Raw genomic sequence first — 22,320 nt, 5'->3', positions numbered from 1 at the left:
GCATCTATTGAATGATTAACATCGTGTCCTATAGTAGACTGGCAGTGTCTATGGAGACCTACAACCAAACTATTGTCAGTTCTGACCCTTTCTAGCTTGTAAGATTTGATGTGATCACAGTTCAAGACAGAATGGCTACAGATTTATCAATGTGCCAATTTTAAACTCTTAGACCATAGTGCCACGCTCAAAGATACATTTCCCCACCATACATGCAAATACATTTATGTAACTTTAGCCCGAGGAGCAAGAAAAATAAATGTTCCTTGCTTATCAAACATCACAGCTGCCCCACCGCTTAATGACAAAGCAAACATTTTAAGGGATGGAGAGAAAGAAGACCCACAGCAAGGTCTCTTTAACAATGGAAGGAAGTCAAGGAAGCAGATGTGTTACAAACATATCTGTTCCTTCTTCCATGCAAAGAAAGGCTTGTTTAATTTCCACAGAAAGACATGTTGTGCTGTCTTGTCCCCAGAATAATCTAGTTGTTCGGGCGCTCCTCTAGCATGTGAGAGATGCAGGTTCAAATCTCTGGTGCCTCATTCAGAGTCTCCCCAACATGGAACAAAACCAACTGTTAACAAGAAGCCTGATGACAAATTAAGTTTAAACTACTATATAAATCCTCCCTGGTTTCCTACTGGTTGGATGGAGGTCATCATTTTTCAGACTTCCTCTTCCCTTCAATCAAATTTATTGGTACTGAAAATATATTGCCAAAGAAGAGGACTTCGGTGCATCACATGGCTCGTGTGTGGAAAGTGAGGGACCAAACCAAAAAATTGCAGACATATCTGTAGAACAAAACCAACTGGGCCAAATTCATTGGGAATGCAGATGGTAGTGTTAGTGTAACCTAGTGTCATGTACAAACTTAGTAGCAAAAAGGGCATGATTATAGCAACAAAAGCAACCAGCAAGAGAGTACAAGATGCTGTTAGATAAAGCAACACCACCCCCATTTTAATCTTATATCTTCTTACATCCTACAATTGGTTGCTTTTCCTGCTACACTCCCCCCTTTTGCCCTCTCAGCATGTAATGTAGTAAATGTACACATTTACTAATGTATAACCTACATTTACATCACTTGTGAGTTTGTCCCATGGGCCAATTTCACTACTGGTGTAACTCAGTTAAAATCAATGAGTTACACTAGAGAGGAATCTGACCTGTCTTTAACTAATAGTTCTGAGATATTTCTGTAACCACCCATCGCCTGCCTTTAGCTCCAGCACATAAGCTGCCCAAAAGGCCACTCCCACCTCTACGTCTGGATGCCATACCTGGTGTACACAGATATTGCATTTGTCACAGAACACCATTTCGTTGCCATCCTCCCCATCTGGGGACTGGCAAACGTCGCAGACAACGTCCTCATCATACTCGATCCCCAGCCCTTCTTCAGTCTCAATAGCGTGGTTCATACTGTCATAGCATCGCTGTTCAAATTCCTCCATGACTCTCTCCATAGTGTACTCATCCAGTTCGGGCATTCCTGGGAAATTAATCCAACACAATGGATTGTTTTTAAAATGGTAACAACATCTGGAGCCCCAGTTCCTTCCAGCAGTGTATCAAAGGCTGAGCTTTTCCTCCCAGGTTGAGCCATAAGCTTCAAATGGCACAACATACCAGCCCACCTCCAGTGAAGAGGATTAATTTATGGCTGTAGGGTTGCCATGGCAAACGTTAGAGGGGAAGTGTAGAGTAGTTAAGGCAAAAATGTCAAAAGCCCTAGATCTGTGTTGAAATAATGGACATTTACTCATTTCAATCAATATTTGAAATCCTCAAAGTTTTCACAAGTAAGTCCCACCTCTCTGGGTTGTCACTGTTGATCTCACTCTCCTTCTTTCTCATACAACACTATCTACAGTTGCTTGTTTCAACTTTGTGACCTCAATCATTTTAGGAAATGGTGACTCTTTTGAGAGTGATTCTAGGATCAAAGCACTCCCCAAGTGAGCAACAAACTGTCCATCAAAATGATGGAATACAGTCCAATGCAAAATCTATCAGGTACATTTTGATATGTTACAATCAGCAACCCAGATAAGGCAATCATTTATTTGATGTAGTGCATTTTCACAGCACCTGGTACAATCAGGTCCTGATCTTGGCTAGGATCTATTGTAGTACCTAGAAATAAATAATTATTCAAATATATGGGGAACCCAATTGTACTAGATAGAATATCTAATTGTGGGACTTGTCCATTTTAATCACAGTGCTTTGAGGGTAGGGATAGGATACAGAGGGACCTAGACAAATTAGAGGATTGGGCCAAAAGAAATCTGATGAGGTTCAACAAGGACAAGTGCAGAGTCCTGCACTTAGGACGGAAGAATCCCATGCACTGCTACAGACTAGGGACTGAATGGCTAGGCAGCAGTTCTGCAGAAAAGGACCTTATGGTTACAGTGGACGAGAAGCTGGATATGAGTCGACAGTGTACCCTTGTTGCCAAGACGGCTAACAGCATTTTGGGCTGTATAAGTAGCATTGCCAGCAGATCGAGGGACATGATCATTCCCCTCTATTCGGCATTGGTGAGGCCTCATCTGGAATACTGTGTTCAGTTTTGGGCCCCACACTACAAGGAGGATGTGGAAAAATTGGAAAGAGTCCAGCGGAGGGCAACAAAAATTATTAGGGGGCTGGAGCACACGACTTATGAGGAGAGGCTGAGGGAACTGGGATTGTTTAGTCTGCAGAAGAGAAGAATGAGGGGGGATTTGATAGCTGCTTTCAATTACCTGAAAGGGGGTTCCAAAGAGGCTGGATCTAGACTGTTCTCAGTGGTACCAGATGACAGAACAAGGAGTAATGGTCTCAAGTTGCAGTGGGGGAGGTTTAGGTTGGATATTGGGAAAAACTTTTTCACTAGGAAGGTGGTGAAGCATTGGAATGGGTTATCTAGGGAGGTGGTGGAATCTTCTTCCTTAGAGGTTTTTAAGGTCAGGCTTGACAAAGCCCTGGGTGGGATGATTTAGTTGGGGATTGGTCCTGCTTTGAGCTGGGGTTGGACTAGATGATCTCCTAAGATCCCTTCCAACCCTGATATTCTATGATTCTATGGTTACACCCAGACACCACCACAGTGATCATCACCTAAATCACGGTAGTAGTAATAATAAAACTGGACCCATAATGTTAAATGTTCATTGCGGACCTGAAAAAACCTGCAATTAACTCAGCAAGAAAGGTACCAAATGAAGTCCAGCTTTCTATCTGGATAGAACTACCTGACAAAGTATCCCATTTCTCAACTTTTAATGGCCCAACAAGAACCAGTAAAGCTTCATAATTGGTGTTGCAGCAAGCCCTATACAACCCCTTTCACAGAGTCACCTGTATGTCTGAAAAAGAAGTATTACTTCAAAGCAAGCTCTCTCCTCCACCAAGGCCAGTTTACCTCCGGCACTTCCAAGCTGAGATCCTTATGGAAGTTTGCAAAAGGGTACAGGCTTTGAAAAACAAAGATCCTGTGGTTTTAATCCTGCTCCCAATAATTACTGTTTACTAAGACATACTGAAGATAGAAAACTCCTGTCACGTGTATTATAAGGGCAAATCCTCTCCTTCGCTCTCAGAGCAACTAATTCAGGTGGGTTCTGAGGAATTCCACAGGAAGATGGAGAAGGAATCCCTCGCTCCCCCAAATCACAGAGCTGGAGAAGAAACATTCTAATGGGTCTGCCAACTTAAAGGTACCTCCTTCATCATGGGGAAATAGTCTTGAGAATCTGCAGAGCAGTGAATACTCTGCTTTGCTCCAGCCCAGCCCTCACCCTTTTGGCCCCACAGCTGCAGGGCAGCTGAACAAGCAGCATACAAAATTCTGCCCTCCCGTAGCACTTCCACAGTGGAAGAGAGAGCAGAATTTGTCCCTAATGGCAGAGAAGTGCGATTCTGGAAAGCGGGTGATGATGGATTGAAAGCTGATGAGTTAGTACAGTAGATAGTTTGAAAGGAGTTTACAACAGCACTAAGTCCCAATGCAGTAGCCTCTATCACCTTATAGATTTAGTTATCTGGAATTTGCCTCACAATTGGACTTCACTGTAATTTAATGGCTATAAATTTAGAAATGATACTGAGAGTTTTTATAAAAAAGTTTTATATTTTTATATCTGTTTTTTTTGGAAAAATAATACACATTTTAAATATCAAAAAGAGCACTGCAGAGTGTGTCAGGTCAACCTCTGGAATTCACAACCACAGGAGATCAGGCAAATGCTACAGCTGGAGATTAACAAGTAATTACTCATTTTAGTGACCATTAATAATATCTTTTGCTATGCAAAATTTTTTATAAGAGTAATTCAAATGTCATGTTTCAGGCCTGCTGGGGCCAAGAAGGAATTTCTTTCCCACTTTTTACAGAATAACTACATGTGTAAAGGATTATAGCAAACAAACTACTGTGCACTGGCATATCAGTCACAAAAATCTACCGTAAGAGCATGTTAAGGATCATAGTAAAAACTGTCAAATCATGGCTATCCCTAGACTATATTGCTGTAGCTCACAGGAGACCAACCTGAATTTCACCAGCATAAATCAACTCCTCTAAAGTTACAATGGTATAACCAAGAGCTGGATCTGTCCCAGAATTTTTAAAGAAAGAAGAAGCTGGGATTAATGGGATGCCAGGCTTCTAAAGACACAGTTCTCCCAGCATAGGGAATTATTTTCTCCTATCACCTGACATGGTCTCCCACAAGTGGGAACTTTCACCTTACTCTGTTCTGAACTTTCTTCTCCCCTGCCCTCTGATCAGTTTGTACAATGGAATGAGCCTGCAGAGGATGCCTCTATGGTCACTGTCTCTGCCGCTGGCTGCAGGGTAAACCCCATGCCTCCTTCTTCCTTCCCTACAGAGACACCCTATATCACTTTCATGTACATCTGTCCTGTAATTGATGCTGTGCTAGCCTGCCCTCTGGTTCCCTTCAGGATCAACAGCCCCCTTCTCTCCAGGAAGAGAAGGGGAAAGAGAGAGATGAAGAGAATGCATGAGTATCTCAAACTGTCTGCTCACTTTTAGTGCTTGTTTAAATAAAGCTGAATATTTTAAAAGCAGCCAGAAGTGTAACCTAAGACTGACATCATGTAATCCACCTTGTGTATGTAAATAGGCCTGACCTGAGATTTGGGTAAAAAGCCTGAACATAAGACCAGGTCAGAGTTGATAGTTTTGTTTGTTCTGTGTGGGTTTTCTTCAGGATAATTTTTTTTCAAGTTTATAACCAGCTGACCCTGGCTTGCCAGGTCCTGTAACTGTTTAGTCAATGGTAAACCCATAAAACGGTAACCATAACCCAAATGAGGGAATTGCTACAGCATAAAACTCAATAGTATTATCTGTGCTCACCAAAATATCCAAAACCCTTCTAGCTGGCACAATATATTCTTACATATCTAGACATTATGGTCAAAATTCTGCGTTGACTTACATCCTGTGTAATCCTAGTAAAATCCATGGTGTGCTCCCACTTTTGGAGCACACATCATAATAAAGAAGTGGTTTGTTCTCTTCCCTTCCCCCATACGCAACCTCTTCTTGGGGGGAACCCTCAGCCCCACCAAGACAAATCCCTTTTCCTGTCTGAAAACCAGGGACACAGTAATAGAGTTTGGGACATTTTCAAAAGGAATCACTGAGCCAATTCTTTGCTGTCTCACTCCCCAAACAGTCTCACTCCCCAAACAGTCTGGCTTCTGTTTTTAAACCTCCCAAACACTTCTGTCTACTACACTGCTTCTGTCCAAACAGAAAAAATAACTAGCTATAGAGGGGCTGAGAGTTTTCTCATTCCATTTTAGGAAAGGGATGCATGGAAAAGCAAGCAAGCAAAAAAGGATGGATGGACAGATAGTCAGATGACTTAAATTGTCTATTTTGATATCATCTCCAAGGAAGTAAACAATGGCAAAAAAAGGTTATTTGAGGGAATTCTTCTGGGGGGGGGGAAAGGGGCAAATTCTAATCTGGTGTAAGCAAGCGCAACTCTACTGACATTAATGGAGCTATGCATAAGGCTGATATTCTCCACAGATCTAGCCCATAGTAGCAATGCCACCCTTCATTGAGGGCTTCTGGGGATAAGAGTTTAAAGGGTAGTGGTTTTTAAAAATAAGATCACAAATAAACTACATCCTAATTTACATGATTTACACCCTCTCTCCCTTTCCAGTTTTCTCACCCACAAACCCTGCACAGAACTGCCAGCCTACTTCAGCAGCACGCGTAATTTTACTAGAGGCTTCTCTCACCCATCTCTTTAAATTCTTCATTGGCCAGTTCTAACCATGCTGCATCCACATCATTGAGGTCATAGCGACACACACTGTCCGCCAAGGTTCGAATGTCAACGTATCCCAGCTCAGGAGGCTCAGAACCTGAAGAAAGGATGTACTTCCTGGGTCTTGTAAATGTGACTGCTTTTGTCTCAGACACAACCCTGAAGAAATAGTAAATACAGATGTTACTTATACCAGGTTTTAAATCCCTTAGCACAGACTGGGAAATGCTTAATCCTGCTGTGTGATTAATGCCCGGGGGTTAAATTGCACTTCCTTATTCTATGCAACTAAAAATCCCCAGCAATCTTGTAGCATCAAAGTCCCGCAGAGCTGCAGGAAGTAAGGATGGGTACATAAAACAGAGAAGGAGTCATTCAGATATCATTTTAAAGTGAGCGGCAATGCTACATAAAATAATTCACATTTTTTAAATCCCAGTTCATTAAAAGACTTACAGGTGGATTTAAGAGAAGAGAGATTACAAATCATCTCCTGCAAGAGGACATGGTACTTGCTACTTTTAAATGGAATTGTTACTGACACGCTTTAAAGCCACATAGGCCATACTCTGTTAATGTGATGATAGGTACTATGTGCAGGGGAATTAAATTAATAATAATAGATATAAACCAACTTACTGAACACTACAATAGGGATACAATTCTCAATTAAATTCTATAGGATGGTTTAAAAATTCCATACACAGGCTAACATTCTCTATTAAATTCTATTGTTTTTACAGTAATTTGTATAGATAGCTGTAATTTTCCTTTCTGTGACATCCTAAATACCTTTCCACAAGGAAATAATAATGACAATTCATAAAATTGTTTATAATCAGTCCCTCCATCACTTACCTGCTCAGATCTAAGTCCAGGCTCTCAGGGATTTGCATTCCCCCTGCAAAATCACTAAAACTGGACTGAGTCAGACTTTAGAACAAAATCCATCCACTGTTTTTAAATTCAGCTGCAGCTGTAGTATGTCCTAATATGGTTTGGTGGGGTCACCATAGTTGCAAGCCAGACCTAATTAAAGCATATTTTGGTTGCAACCATGTTTAAACTGTGCATAAGCACAGTTGTTAAAAGTTAATTGTAAGGACTTTGGAGACAAAGCAAAACACTTAAAACAGTGTAACTTGCTCTACACTTGAGTTGCCTGGATTTCTGTGACTACACAAATCCAGTAACTAAGAAAAAATGCATATGCAGTGCACAGGCTGGAATAGCAGCCATGGAGCGGCTGCACTGCTAACACCTTGCCTTCAGGTAGCAGGTTCCATATGCCCCATCCACATCAATGTTCTCTGGAAGTTCACAAAGGAGGTTCCACAGTCTCTCCTTTATTATTTAACTCTAAGCATTCTGAGATTTGGTTTGTATGAAAGGTGCTACAAAAAATAAAACTTATATCTGGATCAAGTTCAGGCAATGCACCCAACCTCTAGCTGGGTCCCCAAATCACGGCAGCCTCACCAGTGCTAGTGTGAGGGTTACTGCAGCCATGCTCCAGTGCCTCATGGTGTGGAGAATGAGCTACTTCATGAGAGAGCTCCATGGGGGAAGTAACATGTCCTTCACTCTACTGTGGCCTAGCTGGCACATAATGCATGTTCTCTCCTGTTCAACAAGAACCCTTGATCCACTATCCCTATATTTGTACACATCCAGTTCTGGACACATTTATCTAGTCCAGCCTCCATCATGGTACCAAACCAGTTCTGGTACATCATAGGAATCGGAAGCAGAATGCATGGAAAAGTCATTCACTGAATCTTGGGCTTTTCAGCAGGGGAGGTATCAGTCGGTATATGAATGGCCCCCGATATCTTGAGCCAGTCCTGGCTGTACTATACTGAATAATACTGTACTGCAATATTATATACTACATCTCACAGGGAAACTGTTTTAGCCTGACCACTGCTCTCCAAATCTTCTACACACTAAATCCCCTACTGTGGGGAAATTATAGCTATCTAGGCAGCATCCTGCTCATGCTGCCCAAAATAGTGCCATGCTTGGATACCATGGTGATGGCACAGCACAAGAACCAGAACTGAATGAACAGACTAGAACAGGTAGTTTGGCTTTCAACAGGTCATTTTCATAGGACCTGCAAAAGTCAATTTTTTTATCTTCATGATGTAAAGAAGTAAAATAATAATTACTGTATACACAAAAACATTTAATTGAGTCATCAGTATGAGCACGTACTAGCAGTGAGTCACCACATGGACATATTGTTGTAACCCCGGTCCTTCCTCACCCCATCCCTACTGTTTGTTACACTAATTGGTTGCATCAGCGCAGTGCCTCTCTCTCTTGGTTTCAGAGTAGCAGCCGTGTTAGTCTGTATCCGCAAAAAGAACAGGAGTACTTGTGGCACCTTAGAGACTAGTCTCTAAGGTGCCACAAGTACTCCTGTTCTTCTCTCTCTTGGTTTTCTCCTACAAAGCACCTTGCTCACTTCTGAGCACTGTAATAACAACAAGAATCATTTCTCTGTGAAATGTACTGTATTTCCTCCTACTCTACATCAACTGCCAGTGAATGTCATTAGTTCACTTTACAGTCATGCTTCCCTCTTCCTAAAATTATGCCCAAGATCATTATAGCATTTTGGTATTAACTATGGGATGGATTAATGAGCAATAATGACCATTTTGCTCCCTTCCTCCAACCCCAACCAACACTAGTCTGTCCCCTACACACGTGAAGGGCAGCAGGAAGAGAGAAAAAAAGATGCTTCCACAATTCTCATGAGGAGCAGGGGTGGAGAGAATCAAACGACTCCACTCCTTCCTGTAAGAGGAAGAGGTGAGAGAAGGTAGGCAGGGCAGAGGGATCTTTACATGGTGTTAGTATTTTCCACCTCTCGTGAGGTTATACAGTATTTTGATCTGAAAAATATAAAAATAAGGCATAGCAACACACAGCAGGGAAATCAAATTCTGTAGTAAAACATCCCCATCCCCACAGAAAGGGAAAGATGGGCAGAGGGGCTGGCACAGTGAAACATTGGAATTTTTAACTGCCCCGTATCCCCTTTCTCCTAGAAGCCCAGTTGTGCTTTAAGCAGCAACTGCCAAGTCTCACTTCCTATTATAAAAACTAAAGAGGGAGCTATCCGCTATTTCCTATTTAGTTTTTATAACAGAAAGTGAGCTGGGCCACAACTTGCTACTGAAAGGGAAGCCGGGCTCCTGGGAAGCAAGAAGAGTGAGAAACAACCCAAAGAGTCAGAAGAGCGGCAACTCAGATCAATGGCCCAGTATCCTGTCTCCAACAATGGCCAGCATCAGATGTTAGTATAAAAACCCAGTATAGACAATTATGCACTAACCTACCCAGGGGGAAAGTTTCTTCCTGAGTCAGGCAGTTAGTGGTTAGTTTATGTCCTGAAACATAAGGGTTTATGACCCTTATAAGCATTTTATCCTATCTAAAGTAACCGTGGATATTCTTGTTGTTCGTATAAATATCTAACGGTAAGTTCTCTGATTCTTTTACTATCAACTACTTTTCACAGTGGAAGGACACATTACATAAACCCTCCCAAAACTGTTTTAAATTTTTTTTTTTTTTTTTTTTTTTTTTTTTACATTGAGCAGCCAGGCTCTAACTGCAATAAGCCCTTCATTAGTAAGCTACTGGTGCACTTTTTACGTGGTTACAGACACTTGGCCTACAGCCTCATGCCTCACAACACACCCAAGGCATGACAAACAGACTGCTAATGCACACTCCAATGTGGGTTATGACAATAGGCTAATGATGAACAGGTTTGCATAGCTTGCTACTCCAGAAGGCACATGTATCAACTTTGACTACTAAATAAATGTATATACATACACAGTCATGACCAAAAATTCTGAAATTTTGAGTTTGGTTCAGAATATATTCTCCTTAAAAAAAACAATGATATGTGACAGTTCTTGCTTTTTCCCACCCTCATCCCCATTTTATCTTCTCACAGAATTCAGCCAATTAAGCTATTGAACAGTAAAAGCTCTTCTGGGTAAGGATCATATTTTTGTTGTGAGTGTGTACCATGCCTAGCACAATGGCTCCCGTTCCATGACTGGGGCCTGTACGCACTGCCACAATACAAACAAACAAACAACATTTACATGCATTAATGAATCGTTATAACTGAGTACAAAGAAGTTACCTTACATAATAAAGATGTTTGCAACAGGTCCCTGCCCCAAGGAGCATACAGTCTCATTTGAAACAAGACACAACATGCAAGTATAACAAAGAGAGGGAAGATTACAGTAATTACAGTAACAAATGTGAGCACTCACATTTATGTAGCTTAACTATGTGCCCAACCTGATGGCTCCAAATAATTTGAGAGTTTTTTAAATCTAGTTGCAGTGTTGTACAGCAAGATAATTTAAGTTATAAGTAAACAGAAAAAGGTTAGAAAACGTCATAAAACCAAAATTAAAACCAGCATTTTTCTCCAAGGTCTGTAATTTAAATTTGGCTCCTACATTCATATTCAGCTACCTAAAAAGAAGTGGCAAGATTTTCAATAATGCTGAGCAGCTGCAATGCCCACTGATTTCAATAGGAGGCAAAGGATTTGTTCACAACCTCTGAAAATCAGGCCATTTCTAACTACATGCTTAAATATTAATTTAGAACCTAGGCATCCAGATGTATAACTGATGGCCTAAGCGTATATATGTTTGTTTATATTTCTCCAAACTATACCTGGCTACTGGTTCGGGGATGGCCCCCGGGCTAACTGGCACCTGAACTCCCTTTTCCCACTCCTGCCTCCAGGGGTCTGCCAGCACATAGTACTCATCAGGGTTCAGTTGGTAGGAGTCGGGTAGCTTCATGGCAGTGATCAAGTCCGTTCTGAACACCTGCAAAGAAACCAACCAAGAGAAAGAACAGAGACACTGACATTTGATATTTACACTCTATGATTCACAGCTCCAGGGTAACCATGGAGCAGTGCATAACAAGGTCACTGTACCAACACAAAAGCCTATTACAGGACAGCCATTTACCTTCACATCAGGGGGCAGAGAAGGGGACATAGATACAATGGACATAAGGCTGACAGCTCTATGACTCCTAATGTTCACACTGTGAAGGAGGCATAAGCCTGAGTTGTGCCCGACGCCTCTAACTCCCTCTAAATTTCATGAGAATTGCAGGTGCTCAAAGCCTCTCACGATCAGGCACCAAAACTGTAGCATTACCTGTCAATAACAATGGACCCAATCCGGTTCCATGTGAGCGCTGTATCAACACTCCCACTGACTTACATAGGACCAGGACTGAGCCCTGTGCTTTTCAAATTACGAGATCCCTGACTAATACAAAAGAATTCTAAAAATCGTTGATGGTAGAAAACAAGATAGGACTGTAACGTGACCAGCTGCAATAGCAAATTCTAAGCAAGGCAGCTTGTCTTGAATTATTGTTTTTTTTTAAATTACCCTAAAGATCAACTAAATCGAGCTTCAGACTAGATCTCTTGGGGCATCTCCACATTCAGCACTAGTGTTCGTTCATCTACCATCTGCATTGTAACGCATACAATTCCATTTTGCCTTTTTAAGGCATCAGCCTCTAAAACCTGCAGGATGTCTGGCGAGTTTTGGGTTATCAGCCATAAACAAGCAGGGATGCGGTCTTTAACAAGCCATAGGAGGAAATAAAAATGGATTCACCCTTGTGAGGAGTATGCTGCGCTGCTGCTGTGGCAGCTCCATTCTGCCTGGTTTGCCACTGCCTCTCAGTGAAGCAGAAACTGAAGGGTGATATCGCAGGCATGAGAATAGCAAGACAGCAGTTGCCTAGACATCTTCCAGCGCTCCCTGTCCCTTTTGCCCCCAACCAAAACTGCTACGTAACAGTAATAACTAATACTTCACCCTTTTTATCTCAATAGCACTTTACATACATTAACTAATTAATGCCACATGCAAAGGAACGGATGTGCAACAGGTTTTAAAGCAAACAAGCAACGAAAACAAGAATGTAAGATTGTAAACCAAGCCCTTTGCCAAACAGAACAAGGGAATCAGCCCATCCAGCACCAGCCAGGAAAACCACAAGAAAAGTTCATATGCAAACTCATCAGTTTATGGCAGGTATAGTCAGCAAGGCACATATCCAGCTCCATACTGTATAGTTATGAAGTTTCAGGCAGATTTTCAGGAAGGCAAGACACTGATCCTAGATTCTCCAAATATTGCTAATGATGCAAATTTACTTCACACTTGCTACTCTTGTGCTGAATCCCTAATCCAACTTCCATATTGGCTGTTTTGTGTTAGTATCTGACAACAGTTGTGTTTGGCTGTGGATAAAGCACAAATCTGTAAGGTATGTGCGTCCACTGTGGTTACACAAATTATAAAGGCTGCCTTCCCTGAGGATAGTGGCTTCTTTCATATGCCATTAAAACACTTCAAATTACAATAAGTCATCTATGATTTTTTTACATGTTTTTACATGTTTTAGGGAACCGATCATTAGTCTGATCATTAGGGGGAAAAAATCTCTACAGTGAAGTACAGCATAAAAAGCCTGGCCACATGATATCCCCGAATGTTTTTTTCCCCACTCTCTCATTCTCTCTGTTATGCCCTGGATTTCTCATTGGGGAACATCCAAGTGTTACTTATTTTTATTTTTCAAAACTGTTTACACCCAGTGATGACATTTTTTGAATTTCAGGTGCAAGTCTGCATTTTTGTAAGAATAAATCCCACTACAATTAAGTATTAATTTGTAAGTTTCTCAAGAAAAGAAGAAAAGGATGAATATAGGTAATGTAATACAATAAAATGTTTTTTAAAAAATCTAAACTATCAGTCCTGTGAGGTTGCAATCAAGAAATGAAACAGAATCCACAAAACAAACTCACTCTCCCAGTAAACTAGCAGAGCCAGCCATAAGGTTTTGGACTTCTAGTGATTTGAGTAAAAAACAAGATATGAAAATTTTTCAGTCTGATAGCTTGTGGCTAGTTATTTTGGCTACTACACAAGAAGTTGTTAATGGAATACTTGACCATCAAGAAAATCCTTTCCAAGACTCTCTGCCTTGTGTCACTATCCTTGCTGCTCTGCTAATTTCTGATGCAATCAATGTGCCTGGAGCCAAAAGAAGTTTACAAAATTATTATCTCTGAAGAACTGGCACACAGCACTTCAGAGACAGAGAGAGGATGAAATCCTGGCCTTGCTGAAGTCAATGGGAGTTCTGCCACTAACTTCAAATGAGGCAAGGATTTCACCCTGGGAGTTTAGTGAGTGTCACTTATCTGCTGGCACACTGGAATCAGCATAGCATGCTGTCGCAGACAGAGACAATCCAAGAAATAAGAACAAACAGGAGCTTGGGGGAAGCGGAAGAAAGACCTCTCAGACTGGGAAGAAAGGCAAAGGGAGGGAAAAAATAGAATATTGGAAGAGCCACAGGTTAGTATGTGTGCATGAGGAGAGAAAGAAACACCACAAAAATAGGACTAGGCCAAGAAAGACAAGATCAGGGTTTGAAAAGTTATCTCTGGTCATTTACTTGATGGTCAAGTGGCTCTCGTGTTGTGTTTTTAATACACTGAACAGTGTACATAATTCCCCCATGAAAAATTGATTATCCCTGGGGCAAAGGAAGTACACTGTCATCATGAAATCTAGCTAAATATGCCTCTCCCCCAACATCAGCCACTGAAGCATTTAAAGTACTTTGACACAGTGAAAATGACTTAACCCAAGAAATTTCACCTTCTGAAGCAAATACCTTGTTTTCAGCCACAATGCAGTCTGAGGTCTAATGATTGTCTCAGACCAGTTCAGGCAAGGGCATCTGCAAACTTTTATGCAGTGGGTCATATACATTTGGTGCCTACAAATGACCCACCCAAAAAGTTCAAATTGATTTACATTTCCTTCCTTGATTTGAATTCCTCAAAGCACTGCATATGAAGCTTAAAAGAGACAGATGTCTGGTTTGACAAGTCTGTTAACAAATAAAAACTATTAATTAAGGCCAAATAAAGGCTATGAAACTACTAAAAATAAACTTTTACTGTTCACCATAAATCAAGAACAAATAACCCAAACCACTAAAAGAAAGAAAGAAAGAAAGTTTCAGAGCTATGTTGGGCTGGTGCCAAACTAGCCCAATATTCATGGCTAAAAACTAACTTGGTGCTGGCAGTGACTGTGGTAGCAGCTGAACTCCCTGATCTCCTGGCCAGAGGAAAGGTTGCTGGGTGCCAGCTGAGATGGAGCAGAAAAGGAAAGAAAATATGATTAGGAAGAAATCTATTCTTTAACAAGGCATGTGTGTGTTTTACTAGATAGAGGTAGCAAAATGCAAGTACAATTCCAGAAATACCTCAGAAGGTTTTCGGTCTTCATGTCTGGAGCATGAATTCCTCCGGTGTCGAGATCTGGAATGCTGGGACCAGGTGGACAAGCCTACGGTATAAAAATGATCAACTGAAAAAGAGTGCTTTCATCAGTCAGAAAAAGACTTTGCTCACACTGTTCACACAAGTAGGCCAGTTGACTTCAATGATACTACTTGAGTAAGTAGAGCAAGATTCAGCCTTTTATCACACACCTCAAAAAGACTGTTTCATAATGAACAAGCAGGGGAAAACTGCTGGCTCAGTCTAGCACTTCTGTGATCACTTCCATGTATTTTTTTTTATCCCGACAGCTACATTTATTGGCTTCGCAAAAATGACACAGTTCTTTATTTGAGCAATACTGATCCAAACACAAATCACTTCCTTAGGATTAAAAACTAGCTGGGACGTGTGTGGATAGCCTGAGATGAAATCTTCAAAGCTAATGTACTGATGTCCCAGCACATCCATGCAGAACATACTCTGTCCCCATGATTTCTCTTAGGATGGAGTTCTTTTCAAGGTGAAACAGAAAGCCATTCTACACCCAGGAACCCTAAGACTATATGATATCTGTCTGTCTTCTGGCATGAGGAAATTACTGAGCAGTGTCATGGGGTTTTTATATGTAGAATTCTTCAGTCATTATACTCAGGACCAACTATTTCCCCTGGTCCCAGCATTCTTCAATACGGAGTGGATGCCTTTACCTGCTTTTAAGAAAATTATTCTATCTGAAGTCAGGGAGAGGGGGGGAGAATGTATCCCACTATAAATGCTATGACACCACAGGACCAGCACAAAACCTGTGACCAAAACCTGCTTATGGTGAGCCTGTGCTGATCAATTTAATTTAATCAAATGACACTTTATTGGCATGACAAGGTACACAAATGTTACTCAAGTCACACTATATGACAATGATGAAAGGAAGAGACAATAGATTAGCATGATAGTGGTTAACAAAGGAGGAGGGAGGACTGGAAAATGAAGCACAGAAGTTGACACAGAGGATGTAATGGGGAGATCAGAGTGTCCACATAACCAGAGACAGCACTGCAAAGATTCCACAGCTCTGAGCCTTAAACATTAACAAACAAAGCGGGGTTGGCACAATGGCCTTAAGGTTAATACTCAGTTCTTTGCTGTCTCGGCCAGTAAGTGCTGGGAGCAATGTGTAGGCTTCAGCTGCGGCCCATGAGAGCAGTATTGCCTCACATCACTCAACAGAAACCTGCAGTAGTATGCAAGTAATATGGCAATGAAAGCTGAATAAGAACAGGTCTTCAATCCTCCCTCTACTGGGAACACAAAAAATTATTTTCAATGTAAATTGACTTCACAAGACTGTCACTCGAAAGAGATAATACATAGCTGCTGGACAGAAGCATCCACTAAACTATAATTTTACAACATTTGGCCTTCCACGGTCTTCAGGTAGTAACACATTTGTAAGTTTGGTTAAAATTGCTCTGTTACAGAGTGGTAAACAATGGATGGTACATGGAATGTTCACAGTGGCACAAGTTAAGTCAATGTGTGTAGCAACTGGATAGAAATCATATCCTTTAGGATAAACCCATCAGAAAATAGTGATATAAAGGGACACATTCAATGTAAAAACTAATAATTTGGGGGTCCGCGTCTCTTTATATGCCCTCACTTGGGAGCACAGGCACTGCTTTGCACAGATATGGAACTGCCAACGCTGCTATTTATAATTTCCGGTCAAGAGAGCACAGGTGCATACACTCATACAGTGGAGCACCCACAGAGACATATACTTGAAGTTGTTGCAGGTACTTCACATGACCCTGAGTCCTCCTTGCCATTGTTGTTTTGTTTTATCTTGTCTTATAGTCACATTTTGATACAGTAAAATGTTTTTCTCTTCCTTGTGCTGCATGAAAGATCCACACAAAACAGAGGAAAGTAACTAAGGGTGATTCATTTACGTGCAGAAAGTCAACACAAGGTTTATGTACCACTTAAGTCTCCTTTAAAACCTATTTTGAGACCTGAAGTGAAACTTAAGTGGTGCACTGGTCTTCTGCTGGACCTTAGCACAGGGGAGAATTTCACTCTGACTGGCTATCCAAGGTAAACAGTGAAACCAACCATAAAGAACTGACAAATGCCCATAGCAAATGAATGGGAAAAAAACACATTAAACTATTTTTCTCTTTAGTCCCTTTCAGTTATAGTATTTAAATGTTATTGTTAAAAATATAAGTAAAAATAATTCAGAGAAGTATGCTTTTCCAATTGACTGTGCCCCTTTAAGGTACACAGCCACACACACTTTTGCACCTAGTTGTCCAGATCCTAATAGTTTTTCCAATCTCAAAAACATTCATGTCTGATCGACTACAGTGAGAGCTATTGAAATATTTGGCTAATTAGGTTGTTGCAGCAGCAATCCATAGGTGGATATGATTGCTGGTTTTGCTTATATATTGGGGGGGGGTTGTTTGTTTTTTGCATTCAGGGTACTGAATGACAAACTCCATTAACAAGATGTTGTTTTATTCTGTAGCTTCTGCCAGTAACACAGCTAGTAACTCTGGAAGTTTGTTACAGTTGTTCACAAGTGATGCATGCATCTGGCAAAATTAGAACAGCAGCAATGTGATATACTTCTGAATTTTTAACTGTGTGCTTTAATTCAGCTCTAGTGATAAGTTTACATCAATTGGAGATTGACAGTAACCAAGCATATGGCTTTTTCTAAACAAGCTGCTAATGGATAGATTTTTCAGATCGTGTGTGTGTCCTTGGGAAGCTACTGGAGGTGGGTAGCAAAAATAATAATTGGCATATCTTCTGTCTCCATTTGTTTCATTAATATCCTTTTGGTTAATTCAAAATATTTCTCAACTCTGTTACTAGCAGATGCTACAAAACAAAACATCATCCTAAATATAATTCTGTTAATCTCAATAGTGAAGAACATTACAGCTAGGCCACTGACCTGACCTCTTAGTGCTGCATGGAGACTCAAATCCTATCACCATTTCCTAAATCTTAATACTACTTCCTAAATTGCTCTGACATGCTTATGTTAATATAGAAACTTTACACTAGATTCCCCATTCTGGGAGGAATAATTCAAATTAGACCAGACCACTACAGAGTATATTTGTGGCTGATATTTTCTCCCAAAAATCTAATCACTTCCTAAAATGAAGGACAGTACAAAGTTTCTAACATAATTCAAGAATGACTGTTTCCTCCCAACCCTACATTTTAGCTGATGAATATATAGTGTAACCTTTTAATAACAGGTACCAATGGGGCTTCTGATTTTTTTTTCTGGCCAACAGAACAGGCTGTTTATAATACCATGCAACAAATGTGGGGGAACTTCTGGCTGAATTAAGATTTTACTGACCATTAGGACAGGCAACTGTAGTTAACAAGTGACCACTGGCACAGGTTTCATTTTAATAGGGAAAAACATCCAATTAATGAATAAACAAACACATAATAAATAATTATTAAGCATGCAGTATAACAGATGCAAACATCAACTGTTTTAGATAACATCATTTAGAAACACAAATGCAACAAATTAAAGGAGCAAAAGAAGTGACACAACAGGACTAAATATAACTACTCCTCATAATATGTGAAAGGAAAGATCTGATTCTACTTCCAATGAAATCAATGGCAAGATATCACTGGATTCAATGGAACAAGGATCAAGCCACAGCATTTCAACAAAGGGGGTTTGACTAGTTAAATCTGTCCATTCCTTGGGTAACCCAGGAAGAATATTGAAATAAGCAAGAAAACCACAAGAGGGGAAAAAAGGAAGCATGAAAGGCAAATCACTTTTCATTTCCACCCTTTAGTCGAAATTTGGTAGCAGAGTGATCTCTGAATAATCACTGAAAGAAAAAGTTCATAGGCAATTACAGATATTTCACTGATAAATTACCTGATTTTTATGTCCAATTACATGTACTGAAGGACATTCCTGGATTACAGGAAAGTGGTTACCTGTCATTGCTAAAATAAAAGTTGTGGAGCAGGTCTAGAAACAATGTGGTGCTTTTGTATTATATGCGCTGTAGATAAACTTAAGAATACATGAATTTGTATTTTAGAGAGATTCTTGGTATTTTTCAGACAAAACAAATCCTCAGTATTAAAGTTGCACAACTTCTATGTAACCAATGTATTTCTAAAAAATAGTCTTCTCCCACCAGTAATTCACACGTTTTCCCAGTTTCAGAGAAAAAAGCACAAGACAGTGATCGAGACTGGCAAGCCATCAAAGATCAAGACAATGTTTTACAGTTAAACTCCAGTCTTTGTAAAAAAAAAAATCAATCAATCAAATGGAGATATCAAAAGTCTGCACCACTGAGGGTTTTACAAATAAAACATTCCTAACTAACCAATTTACCTTGGGGAAATCTTTCTTGTATACTACATGAATTAATTCTATAACAGATGGAAGATTAATGACAAACGGTAACTCCATCACAGTTGTTGTACATGCCAAAATCCACGTTCGATAGTGAATATGAAATACACAATTCCAAAGCACAGAGTGTAGCAGCCATTGCAGCGCATCAACCTGAGTATAGAAACAATGGAGAAGTAATGAAAATTGGAATCCTTCATCCTAATATCTCTTTCCTTCTACGAGTGGGCCAAATTGTTCTGTGGGCAGCTTGACCCTAAAATACATCTTCATAAGCCTGGTTTACAAGTTAATGGGAAATCTTTTTAACTAATGGATGACCATGACACTTTATTATGGGCAGGGAGAGGATGGTCTGATCAAAGTGCTGTATTTAACCTACAAATAAAATCACAGTGATACACTTTAAGTCTTCAGAACTAACAAAGCATTACCCAAAATACACGATCCAATCAGCATTAGAAAATCAGATATAAATATATATTCTTAAGGGACCTATATACTTCCTATTAACAGGCAATGTATGTAGTCAAGCAGCTAACATTAACACCTACTGGGAGTTAAGCATACAAAGCATCCAGGTATTACTGGGAACAGAGACCCCTAGGAAACTCCTTTCTTAAACCAAAAAAAATTCCTCATGGGTGCCAGAGTGGGTTATATCAGTCTGTTTGGGCCTGATCCAACAACTCCCACTGATGTCAATGCAAAAATCCCATTGATTTCAATGAGAGGCAAATCAGCCCCTTACTTCAAGTCTGCATTTTGTTTTCCCTCCATCAGAAAATTTATTTAACTAGGCATAATTAAAAATAAATGGACAGTCTCTGGTTAAGAGAAGCAAGGCTTTGGCAGACCACAGCACTGGAGAGACAAGGAACGAGGCTGATAGGAAGATATAAGTAGAGCAACTTTCCTATATTATCTTCAGAGACTACGTGCCTGACATTAGCCAAAGCCATATCTTTTTTTCACTTGTACACTATTAATGAAATTACAAAAATACAGCTCCTTCAGTATTAGAAGAAAACTGTGATCAAGAAATTAGAGGAGACGTGTTTCACACTTATGAAAAAAATAGAATTTTTAAAAGGAAAAGAAAAAACGATCGTCTCTAACTATATCACTTTGTGAAATGACCACTCAAAAATATGTTTTGATTTTAGAAAGCCCACTAAAACAGAGAAGTCCTTAGCGCTACCAAAGCACATCCAAAATCTTAGCAAATTCTCCCCATCATCCAATATTCCACTCAGCATGAAGATATTCAGTTATACTGTATATCATGCATAACACTGTTGTAAAACCACCTGTAAGGCATCCAGCAGTGTCCCAAGAGAGCTAGAGGCTGCTACAGCCTCTGAACACTTCAAAGCTTGAGAACACTGGGAGTCTGAACACACTTTTCCTACCATAAATACAACTCTGCTACATCACTAAACCAAGCAGCACAACAGTGCAAAACATTTCTGACATGGATGCTCGCCTGGCTGCTGTTTTTGCTAAGTGCTGGCATTTCCAGCTGCCTACACTTTTTCCAGACTTGCTCTGAGGTAGAGTAGACACTGCTGCCAACACCACACTCTGTCAGAAAGATCTGCAGCCTGAGAAGTAAAAGGAAATGCTTAGTCTCCCTGTCTGCTGCCTGAGTGCCACTCTTCACAGTAAAGCCTTGTTTCAGGAATACCTCAACTGGCCAATGGTCAAACTACAGGATAAAGATCCAACATGAGGGGCACAAAGTAAACAGCAGAAGAGTTTCTAAGGCTAATTTCCCCCATTCTACTTAGTAAAGACATAGCTGCACATGTATAAGTCCACATATCATTTCCTATATATAGGGCCCTACCAAATTCACAGTCATGAAAAACGCATCACGGATTGTGAAATCTGGTCTCCCCCCATGAAATCTTGTCTTTTGTGTGCTTTTACCTTATACTATAGAGAGTTCAGAGGGGGAGACCAGTGTTTCTCAAATTGGGTGTCCTGACCCCAAAGGGAGTAGCACGGGTTCACAAGGTTATTTTAGGGGGTTGAGGTATTGCTACCCTTACTTCTGCGCTACCTTCAGAGCTGGGTGGTTAGAGAGCAGCGGCTGTTGGCTGGGCACCCAGCTCTGAAGGCAGCATCCTGTCAGCAACAGCGCAGAAATAAGGGTGGCAATACCATACCATGCCACCATTACTTCTGCGCTGCCGCCTTCAGAGCTGGGTGGCCGGAGACTGGCGGCTGCTGACTGAAGGCCCAGCTGTACAGGCAGCAGCGCAGAAGTAAGGATGGCAACACCATACCATTTCATCCTTACTTCTGTGCCGCTGCTGGCGGTGGCTCTGCCTTCAAAGCTGGGCTCCCAGCCAGCAGCCACCGCTCTTCAGCTGCCCAGCACTGCCGCCAGCAACAGCAGTGCAGAAGTAAGGGTAGAAATACCGCAATCCCCCTACAATAACTTTGCAAACCGCCCCACAACTCCTTTTTGGGTCAGGACGCCTACAATTACAACACCGTGAAATTTCAGATTTAAATAGCCGAAATCATGAAATTTACGATTTTTTTAATCCTATGACCGTGAAATTGACCAAAATGGACCATGAATTTGGTAGGGCCCTCCCTATCTATGACTACTAAAGAAGTGGTCTAATTAAAAAAAAGATTGAAAATGAACAATACAAAAGGTATTTTACATGCAGTTTGAAGACAGGTGCCTCATTTTTCTCATCTTTCATCACCATTAGCCTTAGTTCTCTCCATTAGCTACTTTGCAGACTTTTTGTCCCAGAAAACATAGATCATCTTCTGTACTGCAAGTCACCTAGGCCAAAACTTTCAACTGTGAGAGCCTAAAATCAAGCACCTAAATCCATATTTAAACACTACACTAAAAAGACCTCATTTTTGAGGTGATGATCATGGGATGTCATTGGAAGTTGTGCACAGTACTGAAAATCAGGCCTTGGATGTCTCCGATTGTGCCCTCAGAAATTAAGATACCTGTAATTATGGGTCAATTTTGGACATTGTATCCATACAGTTTGGGGAAAAGGATTCTCTGCATCTCAAACAAAATCCCCTTTTGTCATTTGTCAACATATTTGTTTCGGTTCCTTTCCAGATCATTTATTACAATGACCAAATATCCATTAGTAGTAGCCACATTCTTCAGATGGATTCTTCATAGGGAA

The 22,320-nt window shown here is 40.6% G+C and overlaps 1 protein-coding gene across 2 annotated transcripts in view; it reads right to left on the bottom strand.

Moving 5' to 3' along the window:
* Positions 1 to 22,320, bottom strand: part of JADE1 (jade family PHD finger 1) — a 58,133-nt gene that overhangs the window by 16,026 nt on the left and 19,787 nt on the right. Inside the window, exons 3-7 of one of the 2 annotated variants that reach the window (XM_065404866.1) lie at positions 14,694 to 14,776; positions 14,501 to 14,575; positions 11,040 to 11,197; positions 6,286 to 6,473; positions 1,290 to 1,501 (exon numbers count right to left, since the gene is read on the bottom strand). In XM_065404866.1, the coding sequence (XP_065260938.1) occupies positions 1,290 to 1,501; positions 6,286 to 6,473; positions 11,040 to 11,197; positions 14,501 to 14,575; positions 14,694 to 14,776 (716 nt within the window). The remainder of the gene's footprint in view (positions 1 to 1,289; positions 1,502 to 6,285; positions 6,474 to 11,039; positions 11,198 to 14,500; positions 14,576 to 14,693; positions 14,777 to 22,320) is intronic. The other variant, XM_065404867.1, reaches the window with a different exon arrangement.

The sequence above is a fragment of the Emys orbicularis genome, chromosome 5 (assembly GCF_028017835.1).
Source record: "Emys orbicularis isolate rEmyOrb1 chromosome 5, rEmyOrb1.hap1, whole genome shotgun sequence".
Taxonomy (NCBI): Eukaryota; Metazoa; Chordata; order Testudines; family Emydidae; genus Emys; species Emys orbicularis.
This window is presented reverse-complemented; position numbering and strand designations above follow the sequence as displayed.